The sequence below is a fragment of the Aspergillus alliaceus genome (assembly GCF_009176365.1).
Source record: "Aspergillus alliaceus strain CBS 536.65 unplaced genomic scaffold BDW43scaffold_10, whole genome shotgun sequence".
NCBI lineage: Eukaryota > Fungi > Ascomycota > Eurotiomycetes > Eurotiales > Aspergillaceae > Aspergillus > Aspergillus alliaceus.
Window position 1 is genome coordinate 321,256 of NW_022474693.1, and position 17,525 is coordinate 338,780.

Below are 17,525 nucleotides of genomic sequence, written 5' to 3' on the forward strand. Positions count from 1 at the left end.
CCATGAATAAACCTCCGCATACCCCATCCCAATTGACCCACAAATATATCATCGCAGTATCAACCTGGCAACAACAACCCAATACTAAAAGCCCTATTACGCCTTCCCCCCAACATCTCCAACCATCTCCACATCCTGTTCACCCCTATAAACCCATCAGCACACAACCCAAATATCAAAGGCAACCAACTAAAAGAGGATAATGAAAAGTAACATTACCTCCCCCTCCCCTCCAACCCCACCCAAAACCGACTCAAATCCCCCACCGGCAAAGTAATTGGAAACCCCAACGCCTCGAACAGCTGCACAACCAACAAATAGAAACCTAACAAGCTCGCCACGAAAAGTGCCGCACCGGCTCCCTATCAACAACGTATCAACAACGTACATTAGCCTAATATCTAACCCAATCCAAGATCAGGAAGGGAAACATACAACAACCAACCGGTTCCCGGTTACCGTGTCCGCGTCCGCAAGACGCCAGTATGCGGCGGCTAGGAGGACGAAAACGATAATTAGGGAGGCGAAGATGAGGACGTAGACTGCGTTTGTGCGGGTGGCGCAGATCATGTAGATAGTGACGAGGACAGCCATTGCGATGAAGAGAAATGCTGGGTTGTTGGATGTTGGTTTAGTGAGGGAGGATTTAAAGGGTGATGGGTGATGGGTGGTGTTATATACCGTATGTATTGAGGAATTCGGGGCTCTGGAGGCCTTGCATTGTGTTTGTTGTTGAGGGGGAGTATGGGGCTCGGGAGTGTTAGCTGAGACTTTGAGTATTAGATATAGAGGGATGGGGGATGGATGTACCAGCGGCGTTGAATGCTGGAGTTTGAGTTGCGCCGAAGGCAAACCAGAAGGCTCCTGTGGATTGGTTAGGTCTGGTTATATAGCTCTTCGTGTACTGTCTGGAGAGGAGGGTACCAATGGTGCCGAAGACAACGCAGGGAAAGGTATTTCCTAGGATAAACTCCAGGATACTGGTGATGACTAGTAATGTTCCGCCGAGGAAGATGATGGGTCCCCTAATCCGTGTCAGCTTGTTAATATAGAGTTGGATCCAGTTGTTGCTTTACGTGAACGCAATTCCATTCCCACCGGCTCCTCGCCAGGCCATCAAGCAACAGGACAGTGGTGTGGTTGTCACCACGAAGCCACCTAGGGCCCTATTGTATTCTGTGAGTACTTGGGACCAATAGTAGGTGAAGTTCTGGGATGCCACACAGTGGAGTAGGGTTTCCGAAGGTTTTGGTTAGGGCTGGCTGATGGTGTCTCAACGGGGTGAGGTACAGTTTCTCAAACTGCTCTGTCGTTAGGGTAATTGATGTAGGGACAGTCGTTAGTGCTGGCATCGCTGTACCATCCTGCGAGGGAGACATTTTGGAGTGATTGAGCTCCAGTTCGCTTTCCGTTTTGCGGTCGGCCATCGTTGTATATGCAGGGCACAAAACTAAATGAACAAAGATTAGGGACTCCTTGGATATTATGGATTAGGGCCAGTTTATTTCCTAGTACATATTTATACATAGACGGGAGCTATGAGCAACATGAATCCGCGAATGCCCTGATCTCGTATAGATCAACGTAGACGATCCCGGTCGAACGGAGTGGAAAGCTTGAAAAGAAGCTGGGGTAAGTCAACCCCATACCCCAGATCGACCAGTCTAATCCATTTAGGCTTATGAAATACCGGTGGGTTTACCTACGCCAGCTCCGAGAAACCAATTTGGCGGGGGCAGTAGCTTCCTGCAGGATTTCATGAAGTGAGATCCTAGTCCGGTTGAATGGAGCTCAAAAAAAGAAACAATAAACTACCATGATTAAAGTTCACCAAGGATGCAACTACTGAAAGAGCCAGTCTAGGTCTATGACCTTGTTTCAGTAAGTGGTTTTCCTGAGTCGCTCGAACAAATCAGATAGAATATGGCAGGTTGACAACGCAAGGCTCCGGTGGGATCTGCGGGGATCAAATCCCGAGCTTCCGTTAGAGCGAAGGAGCTAAGCTGTTCTGCAATTTCCGGGTGTGAGGGAACAAAGAGAGTTTATTGGAGGTCAACATTGTAACAAAGTGAGGCCTCGTTACATTCCACCTAAGGGCTGTTGGAATGCTGGGGTTTTCCCTTTGGCTGACTCGGGACGCTCTGTCAATATATGGTTCAAGGTCAAGCGTATAGCTATATCCGAATCCTTGACAGGAACTACCACCTCATTAGTGATACTTTTGCAGCACTCAAGGTCTAGAGTAGTAGATACTTCTAACCATTCTTCTCACCTCGCATGGGGCATGTACAACGACCGGAACAGCACTATTGACCTGTATGTTGCGTGGGATGAGCCCACCCAACTGCACTCGCGTTCTCAAGTGAAAGCTTCTTAAATTTGAGCACAAATAAGAGTTATAACACGCCACAGAAGTAGATACCTGGATCCAATAAGACGAGGACCGCACCGTACGTGATATTCCATCCTAGACCACCTGTAAAAAGATACGCGCTCAGCTTGCGACCTAGCGATGTATATACTAACCTAGCAAATTGGAGTGAACGAGAGGCCGGTACACTCGTAGCTGTAACAGTTGCGAGAGGCCCATATGCTCATGCGGACCCAATAGCGAAGCGATAACAGAAGGAATTATCATTAGCCACCGTTTAGATGGACCGAATGTCAAGCTTCCCACTTGCCACCGGGAAGTCTGGACTGCGTTAATGGTGATCAGGACAATGGGGATCTAGAAGGGCCGGGTGGCGTGAGGTCACGAAGCCCTATGAGTCTGATCAATAAGAAAGCCAACCACATGCTCGACAGTCTAGCTCACGACTAAAGAGCTGTTAAAGTTATCTCATTTGGGTTGGGAACTACGGGGTGGATAATGCGATCGAACGCCACGTTGAGTGAGCCATGGAAACGATTTGTCCTCACGTCTGTATTTGTTCAAGCTAAGCTGGCATGATTATATAGACCATATCGATACTCCCCTTGTTGCTAGTTGTCTTTCTCATAGCTATAATGTCACACACAACGATTATAAGACGCCCGGATGAGGTTCCGACCGAAAAAGACCTCTGCGAAGCGTATGAACTTGACCTGCAATCCGCGAATGGCGAAGCGGTTCGATTCGGTGAGTTGATCGCCGGCAAGGGTGATCACATCACCACGATAGTAATATTCAGTATGTTCAGACTCTAATACTCTATTGCTACGGGGTGGCTACTCCCGCTGCCCTGCTAGTGCATTTCTCAAACCGTCGCTGAACATTCAAACCCAAAGTACGCCACTTCTTTTGCGCCTACGACCAAGATTATGTCCATGTAATATCCCGACGCCTGACCGAGTCGGTGCTATCTACTCTCCCTAGTCCCAGCGGGCCAGCTCAAGTGATCATTATCGGCTGTGGTAACCCGGCTGCCATCGTCCCCTATGTCGCCGAGACATCTGCGGCATTCCCAATCTATACGGACCCCTCTGGCAAGATCTATGAGAAACTACACATGAAGAAAAGTATCTCAGGGATCACCATGCCACCATCGTACACAGAGAAATCTTTCCTCCGCGCATTGGGCACTGCGTCGAAACAAATGTTTCGCAGTGGATTGCAGGCCCTGAAGGGAGGTGGTTGGGGGCAAAACGGTGGCGAATGGGTGTTCCAAGATGGGAAGTGCGTTTATGTCCACCGGATGAAAAATGTCTCGGATCATTTGACAGCAGATAAGTTGCTGAAAGTGATCACTCAAGATAATATACCGGAGAAGTTGTGACTAGGAAGAGCTTGAGGTGGGTGACACGAAGACTAAAGAAATGGGTTACTGTCGGTTTTTTTCTCTCTCTGAATATGTATTCACGAAAGTAAGTAGTCAGTCGTCGCCGTGATGGCCATTTTTGTTCTATAGTAGAACATGATTGACCTGGACAACTTGCATACGTGTCAAAATAGCTCATATCCATGTTTGTTATTATTTAGTAGCTAGTTTATGCAGAGGAGCTGGCAACGCAGATCCTCAGCCCCAGGTTTCCATCACTTATATCGTTGGATCAATAATATATGTCGAATATACACCAATGTTACATTGCACAGCATATCTCTCGCTCCATTTTCCGAGGAATCAAAAATGGCACACAGGGGGAGGAGGCCGAGGTAGCTACGTAGTGGCTAGGGTAAGAATTAACAACCAGAGAGGTCTTTGGAGAATCGCGCTGGTAGATAGAAAAGCATTCCTACCCCTTCTCCCAAAAACCAAGAAAATTCTAACACTAAATATGGCTGACGCAGGGATTGAACGTCGTGTTGACATCCAAATTGCTTCTTCGGAAGATTTGATGTGTGGATGGCTCTACCCGTCCCAAACATTTACGGCATCAAATCCTGGAGCCGCCATCGTATTAGCCCACGGCTTAGGTGGAACGAAAGAGCTAAAGCTTGATGTGTATGCCGACAAGTTCAATCAAATGGGATACACATGTGTCGTCTTCGACTACCGCTGCAACGGAGCATCTGAGGGTCTGCCAAGAGGCCTGATTGACTGGAATCAACAGCAAGATGATTGGAGGTCTGCCATCAAATATACGCGTCAATTGGAGAACGTTGATCCAGACCAAGTCGGCATTTTTGGAACATCTTTCAGTGGAGGGCATGTCATGCAGATCGCCGCTACTGATAAGAGAATCAGAGCTGTCATCTGCCAATGTCCTTTCACCGATGGCTGGCAGAGTAGTCTCTGTGCAAGCACTACGACGATCCCGAAGCTTGCAGGCCTAGGTTTTTTGGATCTCCTCTTTGGTACCGACAAACATCCGATTAATATATCGCTTTTTGGCAAGCCAGGAGAAGGTCAGTGATGACGTTCATGTCGTCCACGGACAAAACATGCCAATGAAGCTAACGTTTCAGATAGCTGCTTTTCTGAATGCTCCAGACGTGCTCAGCACTTTTATGCCACTTGTCCCTGAAGGATTCCCATTTCAGAAAAAGGCGCCTGCTCGTCTGGCGTTGAAGCTCCCATTTTTGAGACCTGGTTCTTACGCATCGACGATCGAATGCCCGATCCTGTTTGCCATATGCGGCAACGACTCTGTTGCACCTGCTGATGTAACTATGGCATATGCGAAAGAGACTCCTAAAGGTGTGATTAAGTGGTATGAAAACGTAGGCCACTTTGAGATTTACTATGGTGAACCATTTGAAGTGGCTCTACGGGACTATAAGGCGTTCCTCCAGGAATACTTGCCAATTAAGGGCCAGGGTGAGGCATAACTTAAAGAAAACCAAAACTAAGTACAGGAGCGAGAGGAAATACGCAGCTGTGTGTGTGTGCGAGTGATGATTTACCCCGATCTATATGTGAGCGAATGTGCATGAACCGTATGTAGATATATCCTTCAGCGTATTAAATATACCTTGCCATATTTTTCTCTAGTCATCCTCGCCGTCTCAGAAATGGCCGCGTAGCTCCAAAAGTTCAACAGCGGTACTACATAATGATATCTCACTGAATTTTGCATACGGTTAGTTGTTGAGATATCAGCCTTATTTTATCGTTCGCGACCTTAGCCCGCCTTCTACCCTAGATTCGGAAATATATAAGTTCAACACCGAGCACGCTATCAATGTCATACTGCAAATTCAGTTTCCGTGTGGATTCGCTAATTGACATTTACTTTACCAGTTTATGTCACAGTCTTATTTCCCTAATTGTTTTTCCAGCTCCCGAAGCATAACAAAGTCCAGGGAAAGCCTGTCACGGATCGTTTCCTGAATCCAGTTGGGGAACCCTCTAAGCATCGCAGCAACTCCATACCGGCCGGGCACGACAACCTGTCCACCATCCCCAGAGACGATCTGGTTAACCACGGCCGCAGAAATTTCCTCAGGCTCCAATACCGGCTGTTTCCACTTCTTCCCAGCTTTGAGAATGGCGTCGATCAGCGGCGTGCGGACCCAGATCGGGTGAATAATGCTGATGACCCCGTCAGCGTTGGCATTCCTTCCTTTGGAGGCTATGCAGTCATGATCACTCCGAGATAGGCATACCTTGTCCGGACTTTCTTCGAACCATACCAATGTCTGACCTCCTGGCTCAAGCCCTCGTGAAATGCCAGTGCCGCTGCCTTCGAGCAGGAATAGTCGGTGATTTCCCCGATACCGGCAAAGCTGGCCATGCTAGCGACCGTGACGATGTGGCCGTGGTCCATTTGGATCATACTGGGCAGGAACTCCTTCACCGTCCAGAAATGCGACAATGTATTGACTTCCATCGTGAGACGGATTTGGTCTTCTGGCTTGTCCAGAATGGTGTCCATCGTTCCGACACCGGCATTGTTGATCAGGACGGTGGGCTCACCGTGGTCTTTCCTGATCTGGCTGGCTACCTGCTTGACGGTTGATCGGGAGGTAACATCGGTCTTGTAGAAGAAGACGTTTGGGGCTTTCGATAGTCAGTCAGTCACCTACATAAAGTGATGGCGAAGCAAAAGGGAACTCACGCAAGGAAAAATCCGGCTCGTTAATATCTAGAATCACGACTTTGACTTTTCTCCGAGAGAGGTCCTCCATGATTTTCTTGCCAATCCCACTGCATCCTCCGGTGAGCGCCACTAGTTCTCTGGCTGGGTCCCATTTGTCGATTCGCAACCAGTTGTTCTGCACACGCTTGGAGAGATAGCCGTTGAGGCCCTTGACCAGTGCAAGGGCCAGTAGAACCGCGAGGCTTGTCTGCACATATGGATTCAACAATGCATGTTGCATGCTCGGGTGGAGCCTAGTGAAAAGAGACTGTGCTTTGCACAGACACAGCTGGAATTGATTGTTCGTCGACATGATTATTGCAGTATTTTCAATTAACGATTGTGATTAAGGTCCAACATTTGGCAGGATCGGAGGCTTTTGTATCACAACGGACCCAGACCACTATCGATCACATGGGAGCTTGAATGCAAAGACCTTCGCAGCGATTTCCTCATTGGGTTGTGGTTGCGACAAAATGCGGAGTAGAATATCGTGGGGATCCAAGAGACTGCCGATGGATGGTAATGTCGATCACCTACTATTATACCAAGGGCCGAGGATGTACAGTTTCTGAATACTTTTAAGCTTTCGTTTGAAATATTTTATCATGTAAGAAATTACTACACTCCAGTCTTCCAGACGAGAATTGACATATGATGCCTTAGGCATTAATGCTTAGTCCAAGGTGGCCTGAAACTTTTTGAGGCCATCCACCCCTGACTGCCTTAGGCATCATTTAAGGGTCTTATGTTGCCGGACTTTCGGACATTGACAAGACCCCGGATGGAATATCAAGACCCACAAAGGGGGAAAACTAGTATTGTATACGAGATGCTTAAATACTCCTCTGGATCTCTCAGGAATGTCAATATTTCACATCTTTCCCCTAATAATGTCTTCTTAAGTTTCCTATCATGCATCAATTCAAAGTGTACCCCCGCTGGCGGCCGCTCTCCCCCGGCGAGGCAACAACACCAGAGATCCAGCGCACCCATAATCAACACGACAGTGGCCGAGTGTCTACATCACTCACTCCTGCTTCACGGTCTTTGACTGAGCGACCGTGGAAAAGCGTGGCCGCATTCACCCGGGTGTTCGAAGCAAACGACAACAACAAAGTAGTTTTCGAAGCGGCAGTCGCACCAACTCTTCCACACGTCCTGGACGGACGATCATGCAATTTCTTTGCCTACGGCCACTCGGGGAGTGGGAAATCACATACAATTATCGGATACGACTTTGAGAATTCCGATGAATTTGGTCTTTGCTTAGCTGCCGCTCGGCATCTCAGCGATGCACTCACTGATCTCAACCGTGACATCAGCAACCCTGCCGAAGAACTCGGCATTGGAATTCGCGTGTTTGAATTGCGCAAGAATGTAGCATTCGATCTGCTCAATAAGCGCTGCCAATGCTACGTCCGGGAAGGGTCTGATGGGAAAACTCATATCCGCGGCGAAACAGAAGTCCTCGAAAAGGGCAAGGTCCGAGTCCGTCCAATTGTCACGAAGCCCTGTTGGAGCTTTGATGAGTTACGTCAGGAGCTCCTGGCGGGGCTGAAGCTGAGAGCGACCGGAACGTCAACGATCCATGACCAGAGCTCACGGACACATGCCGTTTTGGAACTGGAGATTGTAACGAGAGCACTTCTGGAGGCTCGCGATGCAGTCATCGACCGGCAATCCGAACTAGTCCCGGTAGGAAAGCGCGCGACGGATATCTACATTGAAGAGAATTCAAAGGGGTTCATTCAAACCCCGGAGGGCAAATATGTCCCAAACCCAGACTACCAGATTGACCAGGCCCGAATTGATGCCGCCGAGGCCAAGAAAGCCGAATTCGAGTCCTATGTGCAGCAAGCTGAGGATAGGGTCCGACATGTGTTTGAATCATGCGGTCGTGCATGCCTTGGTGGGAAGTTAGTGTTTGTCGACCTGGCTGGATCAGAATACTATCATGATAAAACGACTTCGGCTGTGCCTCGACCAAAACAGACACCTCAGGAGCAACAAGAAGGCAGGCAGATCAACACTGACCTTCTCGCATTGAAAGAGGTCGTCCGAGCACGAGCTCTCAAACAAGCACGTATTCCCTTTAGATCTTCCCCCTTGACTATGGTTCTGCGCGACCATTTCCTGGGCTCGAACTCGAGCGATAGTTATTCTGCCATGATCCTCACGGTCTCGCCATCCTCGGATCAATTTGCCGCCACTATGAATACACTGAAGTACGGAAATCTCGTGGGGGTAGCCAGCGGAGAGAATAAGAGGACCGTGCGAAAATAATAGAAAGGCAAAGGCCAAACATGAGTAATCGGATCAGGATTAGATTGTGTGTTATCAGAACCATTGATTGCCAAATGTTTCCCCATCATAATATCATACTTAGAATAAGTCCTCCTCCACTATAATTACATCGACTTTCGTTCTCCAGCAATTCCGACCCCCAATCCAGTGTTTCTTCTTGCCGGCCTTCCGCAGCTTCTTGAGATCTGTTTCTAGTTCCTTCTTTAACCTGGTGGGATCGAACGCCACCTTGTGGAGCGACAATCCCAACCCAATACCCTCTTTATTCTATTTCCCCAGGCCTGGTCATTGGTCCAGCGTGCAGTCGGCAATGCGCGAGGCCTCGACGGGTTGATGACGCCGGTAGGATACACACGGCTGATAACCAGACCGAGTTTCCCTAGGTAGCGCGTCTACCAAATCTCTACCCTTCCTCAGGGTATCCATTTCTGCGTCAGAGCAGCAGCACCATAAGGGAAACTGATAGACCCCTTGGGGCTGATATTAACACTCCCACCATGCGAAGCAATGTAAGTCACCTGCATACGCCCTCTCCCAAGGTCAATCGCAAGTCCCTCGATGTCTGAAAACCCGCTCGCAATCTCCCAAGCACCAACAACACTCCTCGTCCTTCGGCAGCATCCGCACTGGGCTCCGCATCTTTTCCTCAATGGTCTTAACGAACTCCTCCGAGTTGAGTGCCTTCCCTGTCGGCTCCGTCGAAGATTCAGCATCTGGCTCGCCGGAACCCTGACTTTCAGACAGACAATCCGAAAAGTGCAAGATACCTCCGACGATCACCTCATTGATCTTCTTCGGTATCGGAATCTGTCTACCAGTCTATGAGTCATTCTGCGTGTCGTACAGCGAGACGTTGAATCATTGGGAATACAAGGTTGGGAGGATACGGGTGTCGGCGGTGATAGGTCTGTTATCGAGCATGGGATTCCGTTACTGGAGGTATATAATTAGGGGGGTTTTTTTTCGCCAATTATGCGCAGAGATAGACTTTGCCTTCCCATGTCAACTATACCGTGCAGATACTGCTTTTCTCCTGGTTGCTGCTATTGCGAAGTGATGTCGCGTTGAGGTTGCGAATTGGGGAATTGAGTGCCATCGCCTATTTTCACAAGTTATATTGCCTTAGGTATTGAGGAAATACTCCATAGTAGTTTAATTGGGAATAGATAGTGTAGCTAGAATGTAAAAGATGGGAGATAGATTTGATATGGGGTCAGCGTTGCATTTCATGGAACGGTCACGAATAATGTCACGACTTGCCGTCCACCGACAATTCATTAAGTGATGTATTGAACAGGTTTACCTTTTCATCGCCCTGAATCAGTGAGAATGTAAAGCCAACTCAATTCGCGGAACAATGTATTGGGGTATATTAGTTATAGTACAGAGTCCGCATCCTGCCCCTTGACACCGTTGGCATTCCAAAGGGTCGACCGCCGGGTTGTATACTCTGATACATGATGAGCCTTTTCAATTAGTTCATTTAGTTGTCTCTGGCTGTGGAGTACTGGTTCGTTTCCATTTCAATCCCTTCACCCATTTTAGGGATGTCACAATTCTCTCTCGCCGGGAATATACCAACGTTGCCATGGCAAGAAACAAACCAGCAATCTGATCCAGTTCAAAGAAGATGGCATCAGTCTGAGGCCAAATAGAATGGTAGAACGAGAACAACACACTGTTAAAAATGATCTGTATAATGCAGAATGCCACCACCCGCTCTCCTCGCGGCCGGTATACGGCTATCCAGTAGGGGGAGGTCCTCAGCAGACCCTCCCCACGAACTCCAGAATAAAACAAAGTAATAGATAAGAGTATGTAAATAGCTAGCATCAGTCGGGTGTTAATATACGGTTCAAAGAGAATGGCATAAACCACCGTATGGCACAGGAAGCGCATCGTTTTCCATGTCCATTCTTTCACAGTGACAGGATAAAAAACCGGTTCGACCGCCATGTCGGCGCCGTCTTCTTGCCAGGATAGTCTAGTCAGGGGTCCAACAATGGTCAGGCTCGATACTAGGACAAACGCAGCAGCAGACATTCCGGGGTCGATCTGACATCGTATTAGACGGGCCACAACATCGACCATGGCGATCAGCGGATAACCGAGAGTGAGGAGGACTTCTGCATCGACTTTGTTCACGTCAGGATGCTGCCTTGAGCATTTTGAATGCCATATAGTCGAAAGAGCTGTGACATAGGCGGTTATCAGCCAAGCGAGATAGGCTCCTGGACCGTACCATCCTGAAGCACTAGCAGCTGGATCCAAGATGGCTTCTTTTTTCTCCGCTCATGTTTTGCACCGACCATTGGAATCCAAACGAGACCATGCCTTCATCGTCTCGTCATCTATATATACTGGTTGCTCACTTATGCTAGCGCTTAAGGTAGCGACCCACTCCCGTGGGGCCCATAGTGTGGGTGTGAGAGTGAGAAGGAATTGGACAATAATAAATCGCAATGAGTTGGTATACATCAGAAGGTACCTTGCGCCACTGTGTTAAGCTACAACTGGCAAAGATAATTGATGGTATAGCGTACAGGTCCATTGCCCATAGGAGCATTATCTCCATCCAGCTGTATTTGACTTTCCTAGGTTTGGTATCGTCCATAGTGTGCTGGAGATATGCTGGTAGGCCGAATGTAAATTGTGGAAGAATGTCTACGGTTGATCAGGAAGACATTTGCAATCAAGAAGCCGCCAACTGAAATTGCGTATTCTTTTATCAGCGACACTCCGGCTGGAATATAAACAGCTGAAGGCCAGAGAGCCTTGTCAGTCTTTGTGTCCGTCTTGGCCGTGGCGGCTTACGGCGCCACAGCCTGTGCGATGGTCATTCGCACAATTTGTACGCCAAAAGCAGCCATTCCAATCGCTATATTTGCCTAGTCTGGCACTATACACTACGCTAGATCTAGTAACTATGTTCCACCACTTTAGTTTAATACGATATGGAATTGTGGAATACTATCGACGCTCTCACTATAGGAGTGAGCGGGTAATGAATGTTCAATGGAATAGTCAGGGCTTGCCCAAACTTGACCCCTCAGTCATCACTTCAATCTCATCTCACAAGCATATTTATTCCGTCCAGATAGGGCAGGCGATGCAACGCCCATGCTCACAGCTTTGACATATCTCGGATTGTTGAACGGTATATGTCCCACCGGTGCATCGGCACTACATAAACCGCTGTAAGCATTCCCTAGCTTCCAAAGGTCGTGTTGTCCAACTCCAGTGCAGTTACCACTTACACAGTCCCAGAAAGGCCCCTTTTGGAATCTCTCAAGTATCTAGCATTGATATTAGCGACACCATGGCCCTGAGAATCTCATCTTTATATACTTGCCTGCGGCCAGTCGAGTGTCTTCATTGTGGTCTTCTGATTTAGACGTTCGACAAATAACCCGTTAGCTAGGTTCGTAGCTAAAATAATATAACAAATTGAGGGAAAACTCTTAAATAAAAGCATATAAATGATTATGGGAGGGAACTGTTCGCCCTTATAAGCTAGAGCAGCCTGTCCGCCAAACAGGGATTTTGCAATAGGCTCAGAGGAGGCTCTTAGTGTGTCTGGTCACCACACTTCGAGATCAACAGGAATTCGTTACAATCGCCGATCGCTTCACTTAACATAATGGAAGATGTTGGGCAGCCATCAGGCCACTATCCTTCCATTTTGTCTGCTTCTATATCACTAGTCCTTCCGTCCTAGCTCTTAAGGCCTTCTAGCATAAACTTGAAGCATTCAAGAAGCCAAGCCTGCAGGTATTGGTCATAAGACCAATTTTGGTAGCAAACAAAAACTCCCAAACCGTGAAATAAGTGTAATTCTGACTCGCGCGGATGTAGATAACTGGACATCCTACGGCTTGGTGGCGCTTTAGCGCAGCCTTGGCGATTAATGTGTACAAAACAAGGGATATAATTGCAAGTATTCATAAATGAAAGCACAAATGCTTCGTTATCTGAGCTAATGCTGATGGCGTCGCGGTAGGTCAAGGGTCTTTCTCGACCTCCTTCCCTCTTGTAATCATTACCTAATAAAGCTCTATCTACATATGGCGATGACAGAAGGTGCAGAGATATTGTAGTCTACGGTGAGAGGGGACGAGACGGCAAGGTGAAGCCCATCGACTACGCCAAACCAATCAACCAGTCCGGAACCAGAATCATCGACGATGCCCTACTAGACCGATTTGAGCGAGTCACTGGGCAGAAGCCTCACCGTTTCTCTGACGACAGATAGTCTTCTCCCACCGCAATATCAAGGTGACAGTAGAACAAATATGAGAAGAGTGAACAGCTCTTTATCTACATCGGCCGCGGCCCAAGCAGCGATACAATCCATATCGAACACATAATTCCGCCTGGCTTGGCTAGATGACTGTCTGTTAGATGTCTATGAGGTGTCGCTCATCGTCATGTTCACAGATGGTATCCCCCTGCAGGCTCATTCGCCCTGTTGTATACTACCTTATTTCCAATCGACAGATGAGAAGAATACGGACACTACAATCGCAACAACGCCAAGGATATTGTCAAGGTTGGCTTTGATCCGGATACGACTTTCCATATTGCACGTACACGAAAAAAAAAAAAAGAAAAGAAAATCAAGTAAAAGAATCAAGCGAAGAAGTTACGATTCGTACAGGAGAAAAGACAGAAGGCCTATGAGGAGGCCAGCACTAGCGCCCTTGTCAATGATACTGACCCTAAAAACATTGGCTAACATGTCTTCGTTCTTTGGTGTATGCTTCTAGAAGTTGTGAACATTTTGCAGAGAGTGGAATGCACTTTTTGTCATCCTGCGCCTTTTGTTCAAAGATCGCCAGGGTTGTAAGGATCGACCTAGGAGGTACATGATCGGAGACAGACCTATGAAGCAAGTATGTATTTTAACCTGCCACCTGCAAACTAGATTTATGCCTCGAATAAGGGTGATCAGACTTTCTCGTACCTTGAAACAAAAAGGAGCTGCCCTAATAAGAAAGTCTCACTGTCACACTGTTGTAAGACAATATTACAATGACTTCGGTGTGTATAAAAATAACCCGGGTATAATCGGTTCACATCTTGAGGACACCTTATATCTCTAGCTTTTACTGCATGAAGACTATGCGAATCACAGAATAGGCTAATGTGACTCTGAGTCTTGCGCTAAATAAGATAGTACACAGACCTTGTGTTACCTGTCACATATGTGGGTTCAGCGGAGACGCCCGAGTAGACTTATCTGTCCCAATCCGTGGAACAGATCGAAGGCAAATCAAATTATTTGATTTCATATCATGCTGGTCCATTCATCGGGAAAGCCGGACTTTGCCACCATATGATTCCCCTCGCGATTGTACGCTGTTAAAAACGGTCTCAAATCCCGGTGAAGCATATCAGCCAAGCTACAAGAAATTGTCCAAGAAAGGCCATGTCTAGCAACAGCCCTGTGCAAGGTTTACACACAACTTGACTTGTTCCTGATTCAGTGACCCAGCAAATTCTCCCCTAAGCCTCGCCTATGGTGCGAAGCCGAACATACTACCTAAAAGCCGGTTCCTGACATCATTGACTTTGGGAGGAGACTATAAGTGGAGTGCTACCGGGAAAAGGCAGCCCATGGTTCGGCTTTCAGGTTCCCTTCTATCCTTGTCATTTATTCTAGGCCGGTGGCGCAATGTTGGCTGTCCATGTTTGAAAATGGCACATATAAGAGCTAGATAAATGCTACGTTCATCCTACTTTTGTCTTCTCCTGCAAGGCCTAGCAGTGCGCATAACCCTAGAAAATGGCAACCCCACGACTCACCCAGTGCAAATTCACGCTCGAGGAAATCACCCCAGATGATATTCTCAACATTACCGCAGTCTGGTTCCGCGCCTTCAGTACGCCGGGCAACCGCGAATTATTTCCTGACACTCCCGGCGTGCGCGATTGGTGGAACAAAGCAACTCTTTATGATCTCCTGAACAGGCCATTTCAGAAATACCTCAAAGTAATCGATCCTGCTCACCCTGACGAGATTATCGCGTACGGTAAATGGGACCTGGACCCGGATGCGTGCGGCGAGCGATTCCCCCCGTGGCATACAGAGTCAAATGCCGAGCTGTGTAACCAGTTCTTCGGGGGAATAGAGTGTCAGCGCAGAAATCTGATGCGAGGACGCAAGCATTACTGTAGGTGATCCTCATCTGACAGGCGTAAATCGTTGTTTAACCACGCAAACGCAGATTTGGATATGCTGGCCACGAACCCTGATCATCAACGGCAAGGTGCTGCTTCTCTCTTGGTACAATGGGGATGTGCTCTTGCCGACCGCACTGGGGCAGCTATCTATATCGCTTCGAGTGATCAGGGAGCTGGACTGTATCGAAAGTTCGGGTTTTCGCTATTAGACGGCCTCGACGACACACCAAAGGGGGTCAGCCCCATGGTCCGGGCGCCGATGTTAATGAACTGAAACGACCCTGCCACTCCCGCGCAGCCCTAACCACTTATACCCGACATGGTCAGCTTACTTTGCTTGTTCTCATTCACCTGCGTTACAACCTTCAAAATTGGCGTATATATTCGAGCGTTATTGTTACACACGCTATCCCTTATCCTTTACGCTGTTCTCTTAGCCTGTCTAATTCAGTGCCCTACATTGAGTTGTCTCCTCTTTCTCTTGAGTGAAATTTGACTACAAGCAAACACGCTTTTTGTGCACAAAGAATCGTTGTAACCAAACTCTAATTCATATTCATATCTCGAAAGGAAAAGGAACTCTCCCTATGAGTGACACCCAGTTTCAAGATGGCACACTCTTCAACCAACGCTCCAAGGAACCCGGCTCCCTGTTTCCTGTCGTTCTAACTTTCTGTTTCATGGCATTTAGCATGTGTACAAGGATGTTAGTATGCTGCTCGTGTTTAAACCGGGGCGACGCACCCAATTTCACCTCTGACCTAGACACGCTACCCCTTCCTCACAGTTGGCCACCATCCTAGATGGCTGGGGGCTGCTCATAAGTGCTTATAGTTAGTAGATTAGTAGGTGTTCAGTTTTGACGAGAGATCCAGATCCATCGTGTCAAATGGAAAGAACGGCAATGAAAGCATCTTCATCCATACCTTTCGAATATAATGTGAGAGGAGCAAAAGGAGCTCATTCTCAAACACGTAACTTAGATGATTCTGCAGTTGCAATGCTGTTAATCATTCAGTTACACATGTGGCCCGGAGCAACATTGACAGATAGCTGGATACCCTCCGAGCACATCGCCCGTATCTTAGGGAGGAGATATACAATTAATTAACACAGTCTGACTTTTTGCATTAACCTCTCTAAGAATCCATACAGCAAGGCCCCACTTGATCCATGATACATGGTAACTGGCGATATTGCATAGCTAATGTGGGAAGGTTTTGTGTATTCCCACCCAAGTCAAGCTGATAAAGCGTGAAAAAAAAGCCCCTTTTAAATTCCAGTTTCCATACGGAATTGAAGCATACTTGGTACTGAAGAATTGGGAATGACTACTCAAATTCTAGCCGTTCCTTCCATCATTTGGAATGATGGTACCCTCGAGGAGTGGTAGTCGCCGCGGTCAATTGTCCATCTTTCCATTTCCCATTACGGTTGGTTGGTGCGATTTAAGACATCTCATTTGAGCCACTCAGGTCATTTCCTTCGTACATTCTGGTGGCAATTACGTTATGCAATAGGGTGACTCGCTTGTTGTACGACTGCGTTGTATGTGTGCGTTACTTCGATATGGGGAAAGAGGAGGATGCTAAGCAATTAGGGCTAACAATGTATGAGATTGGAACTCGAGCTAGCTATGGGCTACTAGAAGAAGAAAACAATAAAATAATTTCGTGAAAGTATCTTTCAAGATTGTAATAATGGCCCCAACTCCCAGTGAGTCCTGCGCTAACCCCACGCCCCTCCCCCCCGGAAGCTATGTCGCCTGGTTTTCGACTTCCGTTAGGAGTTTACCTATTTATCAAGCCTAAGGGTTTTCGCAAGCATTCCTCCGACTAGTTTGACTTGATAGTACCACCGACCCCTTGATCTCACGCGGCCTCTTGGTCTTCGTTCAGTATTTTCTTCCAGCGTCAAGATTAGCGAGGGGTGAGCTTCTTGGAACAGGATGTAAAAGATCTTGTCCCAGGCCTTTTGGCCAGATTCGGATTCAATAACTTTGCCTATCGCGGATGACTTATTTTTTTGGCGCACCGTGGTCATCCTACATGTATGCCATAACTAATTCAAGGGTTGTAAGTATGGACATGGCAGCAAACTGGGGCATTGCCCCTGATAGCGTGCGTGATAGGGACATTTAAATGGGGTAGCGGGCTAAGTGGGCTTGGTGTTGTCCTTTCCTCCATGGGGCAGGAGGATCCATTATCCATCTATCAGATCCAAGGGTTCTTTCGCTGTCATGTTGCGATCAGTCCTGATTTTCGTGGGTCCCTAAGTCTGTGTCGTCACGATCGCTTTTGCTTCAGACGAAGATTCCAAAAGAGGGATGCGATCATTACTGATGTGTCTGTGGTGACCGTATGATTGACTCGCACTGACTGCTCGAAAAGGATTCGTGGGAATATAATGGGAATGGTATGTTCGAATCTCAATTTTGCCATTGGATATAACGCCTCACTTCCTGTCGCTAGTACCTACTATACTCATTTCCTGAGGGTATTGCTATCCGGTTGTTTTTGAATGCCTGTTGTTTATCC

At 47.6% G+C, this 17,525-nt stretch overlaps 9 protein-coding genes across 9 annotated transcripts; 4 read left to right on the forward strand and 5 right to left on the reverse strand.

Annotated features, from left to right (window-relative positions):
• Nucleotides 1-250: 250 nt before the first annotated feature.
• Nucleotides 251-1,484, reverse strand: BDW43DRAFT_268687 (transcriptional activator of ethanol catabolism AlcS). The gene is made up of 5 exons (XM_032041140.1): nucleotides 1,225-1,484; nucleotides 1,077-1,166; nucleotides 925-1,025; nucleotides 811-864; nucleotides 251-750 (listed from the first exon to the last, which is right to left on the reverse strand). The coding sequence occupies exons 1-5, from the start codon at nucleotides 1,425-1,427 to the stop codon at nucleotides 674-676; spliced, it is 525 nt and encodes a 174-aa protein (XP_031902785.1). The 5' UTR covers nucleotides 1,428-1,484; the 3' UTR covers nucleotides 251-673.
• Nucleotides 1,485-2,862: 1,378 nt separating this feature from the next.
• BDW43DRAFT_268690 (peroxiredoxin-like family protein) lies at nucleotides 2,863-4,076 on the forward strand. Its single transcript, XM_032041141.1, has 2 exons — nucleotides 2,863-3,169; nucleotides 3,268-4,076. The coding sequence occupies exons 1-2, from the start codon at nucleotides 3,007-3,009 to the stop codon at nucleotides 3,753-3,755; spliced, it is 651 nt and encodes a 216-aa protein (XP_031902786.1). The 5' UTR covers nucleotides 2,863-3,006; the 3' UTR covers nucleotides 3,756-4,076.
• A 178-nt stretch (nucleotides 4,077-4,254) lies between these two features.
• BDW43DRAFT_308761 (alpha/beta hydrolase) lies at nucleotides 4,255-5,248 on the forward strand (the record flags this gene model as incomplete). Its single annotated transcript, XM_032046565.1, has 2 exons — nucleotides 4,255-4,825; nucleotides 4,890-5,248. The coding sequence occupies 2 exons, from the start codon at nucleotides 4,255-4,257 to the stop codon at nucleotides 5,246-5,248; spliced, it is 930 nt and encodes a 309-aa protein (XP_031902787.1).
• A 426-nt stretch (nucleotides 5,249-5,674) lies between these two features.
• Nucleotides 5,675-6,811, reverse strand: BDW43DRAFT_298541 (SDR family oxidoreductase; the record flags this gene model as incomplete). The annotated part of the gene is made up of 3 exons (XM_032044572.1): nucleotides 5,675-5,951; nucleotides 6,026-6,419; nucleotides 6,478-6,811. The coding sequence occupies 3 exons, from the start codon at nucleotides 6,809-6,811 to the stop codon at nucleotides 5,675-5,677; spliced, it is 1,005 nt and encodes a 334-aa protein (XP_031902788.1).
• A 597-nt stretch (nucleotides 6,812-7,408) lies between these two features.
• BDW43DRAFT_268696 (kinesin family protein) lies at nucleotides 7,409-8,804 on the forward strand. The gene has a single exon (XM_032041142.1). It carries the CDS (start codon nucleotides 7,414-7,416, stop codon nucleotides 8,782-8,784), a length of 1,371 nt encoding a protein of 456 aa, XP_031902789.1. The 5' UTR covers nucleotides 7,409-7,413; the 3' UTR covers nucleotides 8,785-8,804.
• Nucleotides 8,805-10,183: 1,379 nt separating this feature from the next.
• BDW43DRAFT_16370 (uncharacterized protein) lies at nucleotides 10,184-11,081 on the reverse strand. Its single transcript, XM_032038628.1, has one exon. It carries the CDS (start codon nucleotides 10,894-10,896, stop codon nucleotides 10,285-10,287), a length of 612 nt encoding a protein of 203 aa, XP_031902790.1. The 5' UTR covers nucleotides 10,897-11,081; the 3' UTR covers nucleotides 10,184-10,284.
• On the reverse strand, nucleotides 10,987-11,531 carry BDW43DRAFT_16365 (uncharacterized protein). Its single transcript, XM_032038624.1, has 2 exons — nucleotides 11,349-11,531; nucleotides 10,987-11,293 (listed from the first exon to the last, which is right to left on the reverse strand). The coding sequence occupies exons 1-2, from the start codon at nucleotides 11,417-11,419 to the stop codon at nucleotides 11,098-11,100; spliced, it is 267 nt and encodes an 88-aa protein (XP_031902791.1). The 5' UTR covers nucleotides 11,420-11,531; the 3' UTR covers nucleotides 10,987-11,097.
• A 73-nt stretch (nucleotides 11,532-11,604) lies between these two features.
• On the reverse strand, nucleotides 11,605-12,389 carry BDW43DRAFT_268701 (uncharacterized protein). Its single transcript, XM_032041143.1, has 3 exons — nucleotides 12,158-12,389; nucleotides 12,063-12,101; nucleotides 11,605-11,988 (listed from the first exon to the last, which is right to left on the reverse strand). The coding sequence occupies exons 1-3, from the start codon at nucleotides 12,278-12,280 to the stop codon at nucleotides 11,890-11,892; spliced, it is 261 nt and encodes an 86-aa protein (XP_031902792.1). The 5' UTR covers nucleotides 12,281-12,389; the 3' UTR covers nucleotides 11,605-11,889.
• A 2,201-nt stretch (nucleotides 12,390-14,590) lies between these two features.
• Nucleotides 14,591-15,262, forward strand: BDW43DRAFT_317901 (GNAT family N-acetyltransferase; the record flags this gene model as incomplete). The annotated part of the gene is made up of 2 exons (XM_032048610.1): nucleotides 14,591-14,978; nucleotides 15,033-15,262. The coding sequence occupies 2 exons, from the start codon at nucleotides 14,591-14,593 to the stop codon at nucleotides 15,260-15,262; spliced, it is 618 nt and encodes a 205-aa protein (XP_031902793.1).
• Nucleotides 15,263-17,525: the final 2,263 nt, after the last annotated feature.

What these genes read in the sequence shown, in the direction of transcription:
- BDW43DRAFT_268687 (XM_032041140.1), bottom strand. Translation starts at nt 1,427, where the DNA reads ATGGCCGACCGCAAAACGGAAAGCGAACTGGAGCTCAATCACTCCAAA. An exon ending in TTCGGAAACCCTACTCCACT is followed by an intron (nt 1,167 to 1,224) that starts GTGTGGCATCCC and finishes AGAATACAATAG; the next exon opens with GGCCCTAGGTGGCTTCGTGG. An exon ending in GGGAATGGAATTGCGTTCAC is followed by an intron (nt 1,026 to 1,076) that starts GTAAAGCAACAA and finishes GACACGGATTAG; the next exon opens with GGGACCCATCATCTTCCTCG.
- BDW43DRAFT_268690 (XM_032041141.1), top strand. Translation starts at nt 3,007, where the DNA reads ATGTCACACACAACGATTATAAGACGCCCGGATGAGGTTCCGACCGAA. An exon ending in CACCACGATAGTAATATTCA is followed by an intron (nt 3,170 to 3,267) that starts GTATGTTCAGAC and finishes TCAAACCCAAAG; the next exon opens with TACGCCACTTCTTTTGCGCC.
- BDW43DRAFT_268696 (XM_032041142.1), top strand. Translation starts at nt 7,414, where the DNA reads ATGCATCAATTCAAAGTGTACCCCCGCTGGCGGCCGCTCTCCCCCGGC.
- BDW43DRAFT_16370 (XM_032038628.1), bottom strand. Translation starts at nt 10,896, where the DNA reads ATGGTCGATGTTGTGGCCCGTCTAATACGATGTCAGATCGACCCCGGA.
- BDW43DRAFT_16365 (XM_032038624.1), bottom strand. Translation starts at nt 11,419, where the DNA reads ATGGACGATACCAAACCTAGGAAAGTCAAATACAGCTGGATGGAGATA. An exon ending in CTCCTATGGGCAATGGACCT is followed by an intron (nt 11,294 to 11,348) that starts GTACGCTATACC and finishes CAGTGGCGCAAG; the next exon opens with GTACCTTCTGATGTATACCA.
- BDW43DRAFT_268701 (XM_032041143.1), bottom strand. Translation starts at nt 12,280, where the DNA reads ATGCTTTTATTTAAGAGTTTTCCCTCAATTTGTTATATTATTTTAGCT. An exon ending in AGACACTCGACTGGCCGCAG is followed by an intron (nt 12,102 to 12,157) that starts GCAAGTATATAA and finishes TATCAATGCTAG; the next exon opens with ATACTTGAGAGATTCCAAAA. An exon ending in AGGGGCCTTTCTGGGACTGT is followed by an intron (nt 11,989 to 12,062) that starts GTAAGTGGTAAC and finishes CGGTTTATGTAG; the next exon opens with TGCCGATGCACCGGTGGGAC.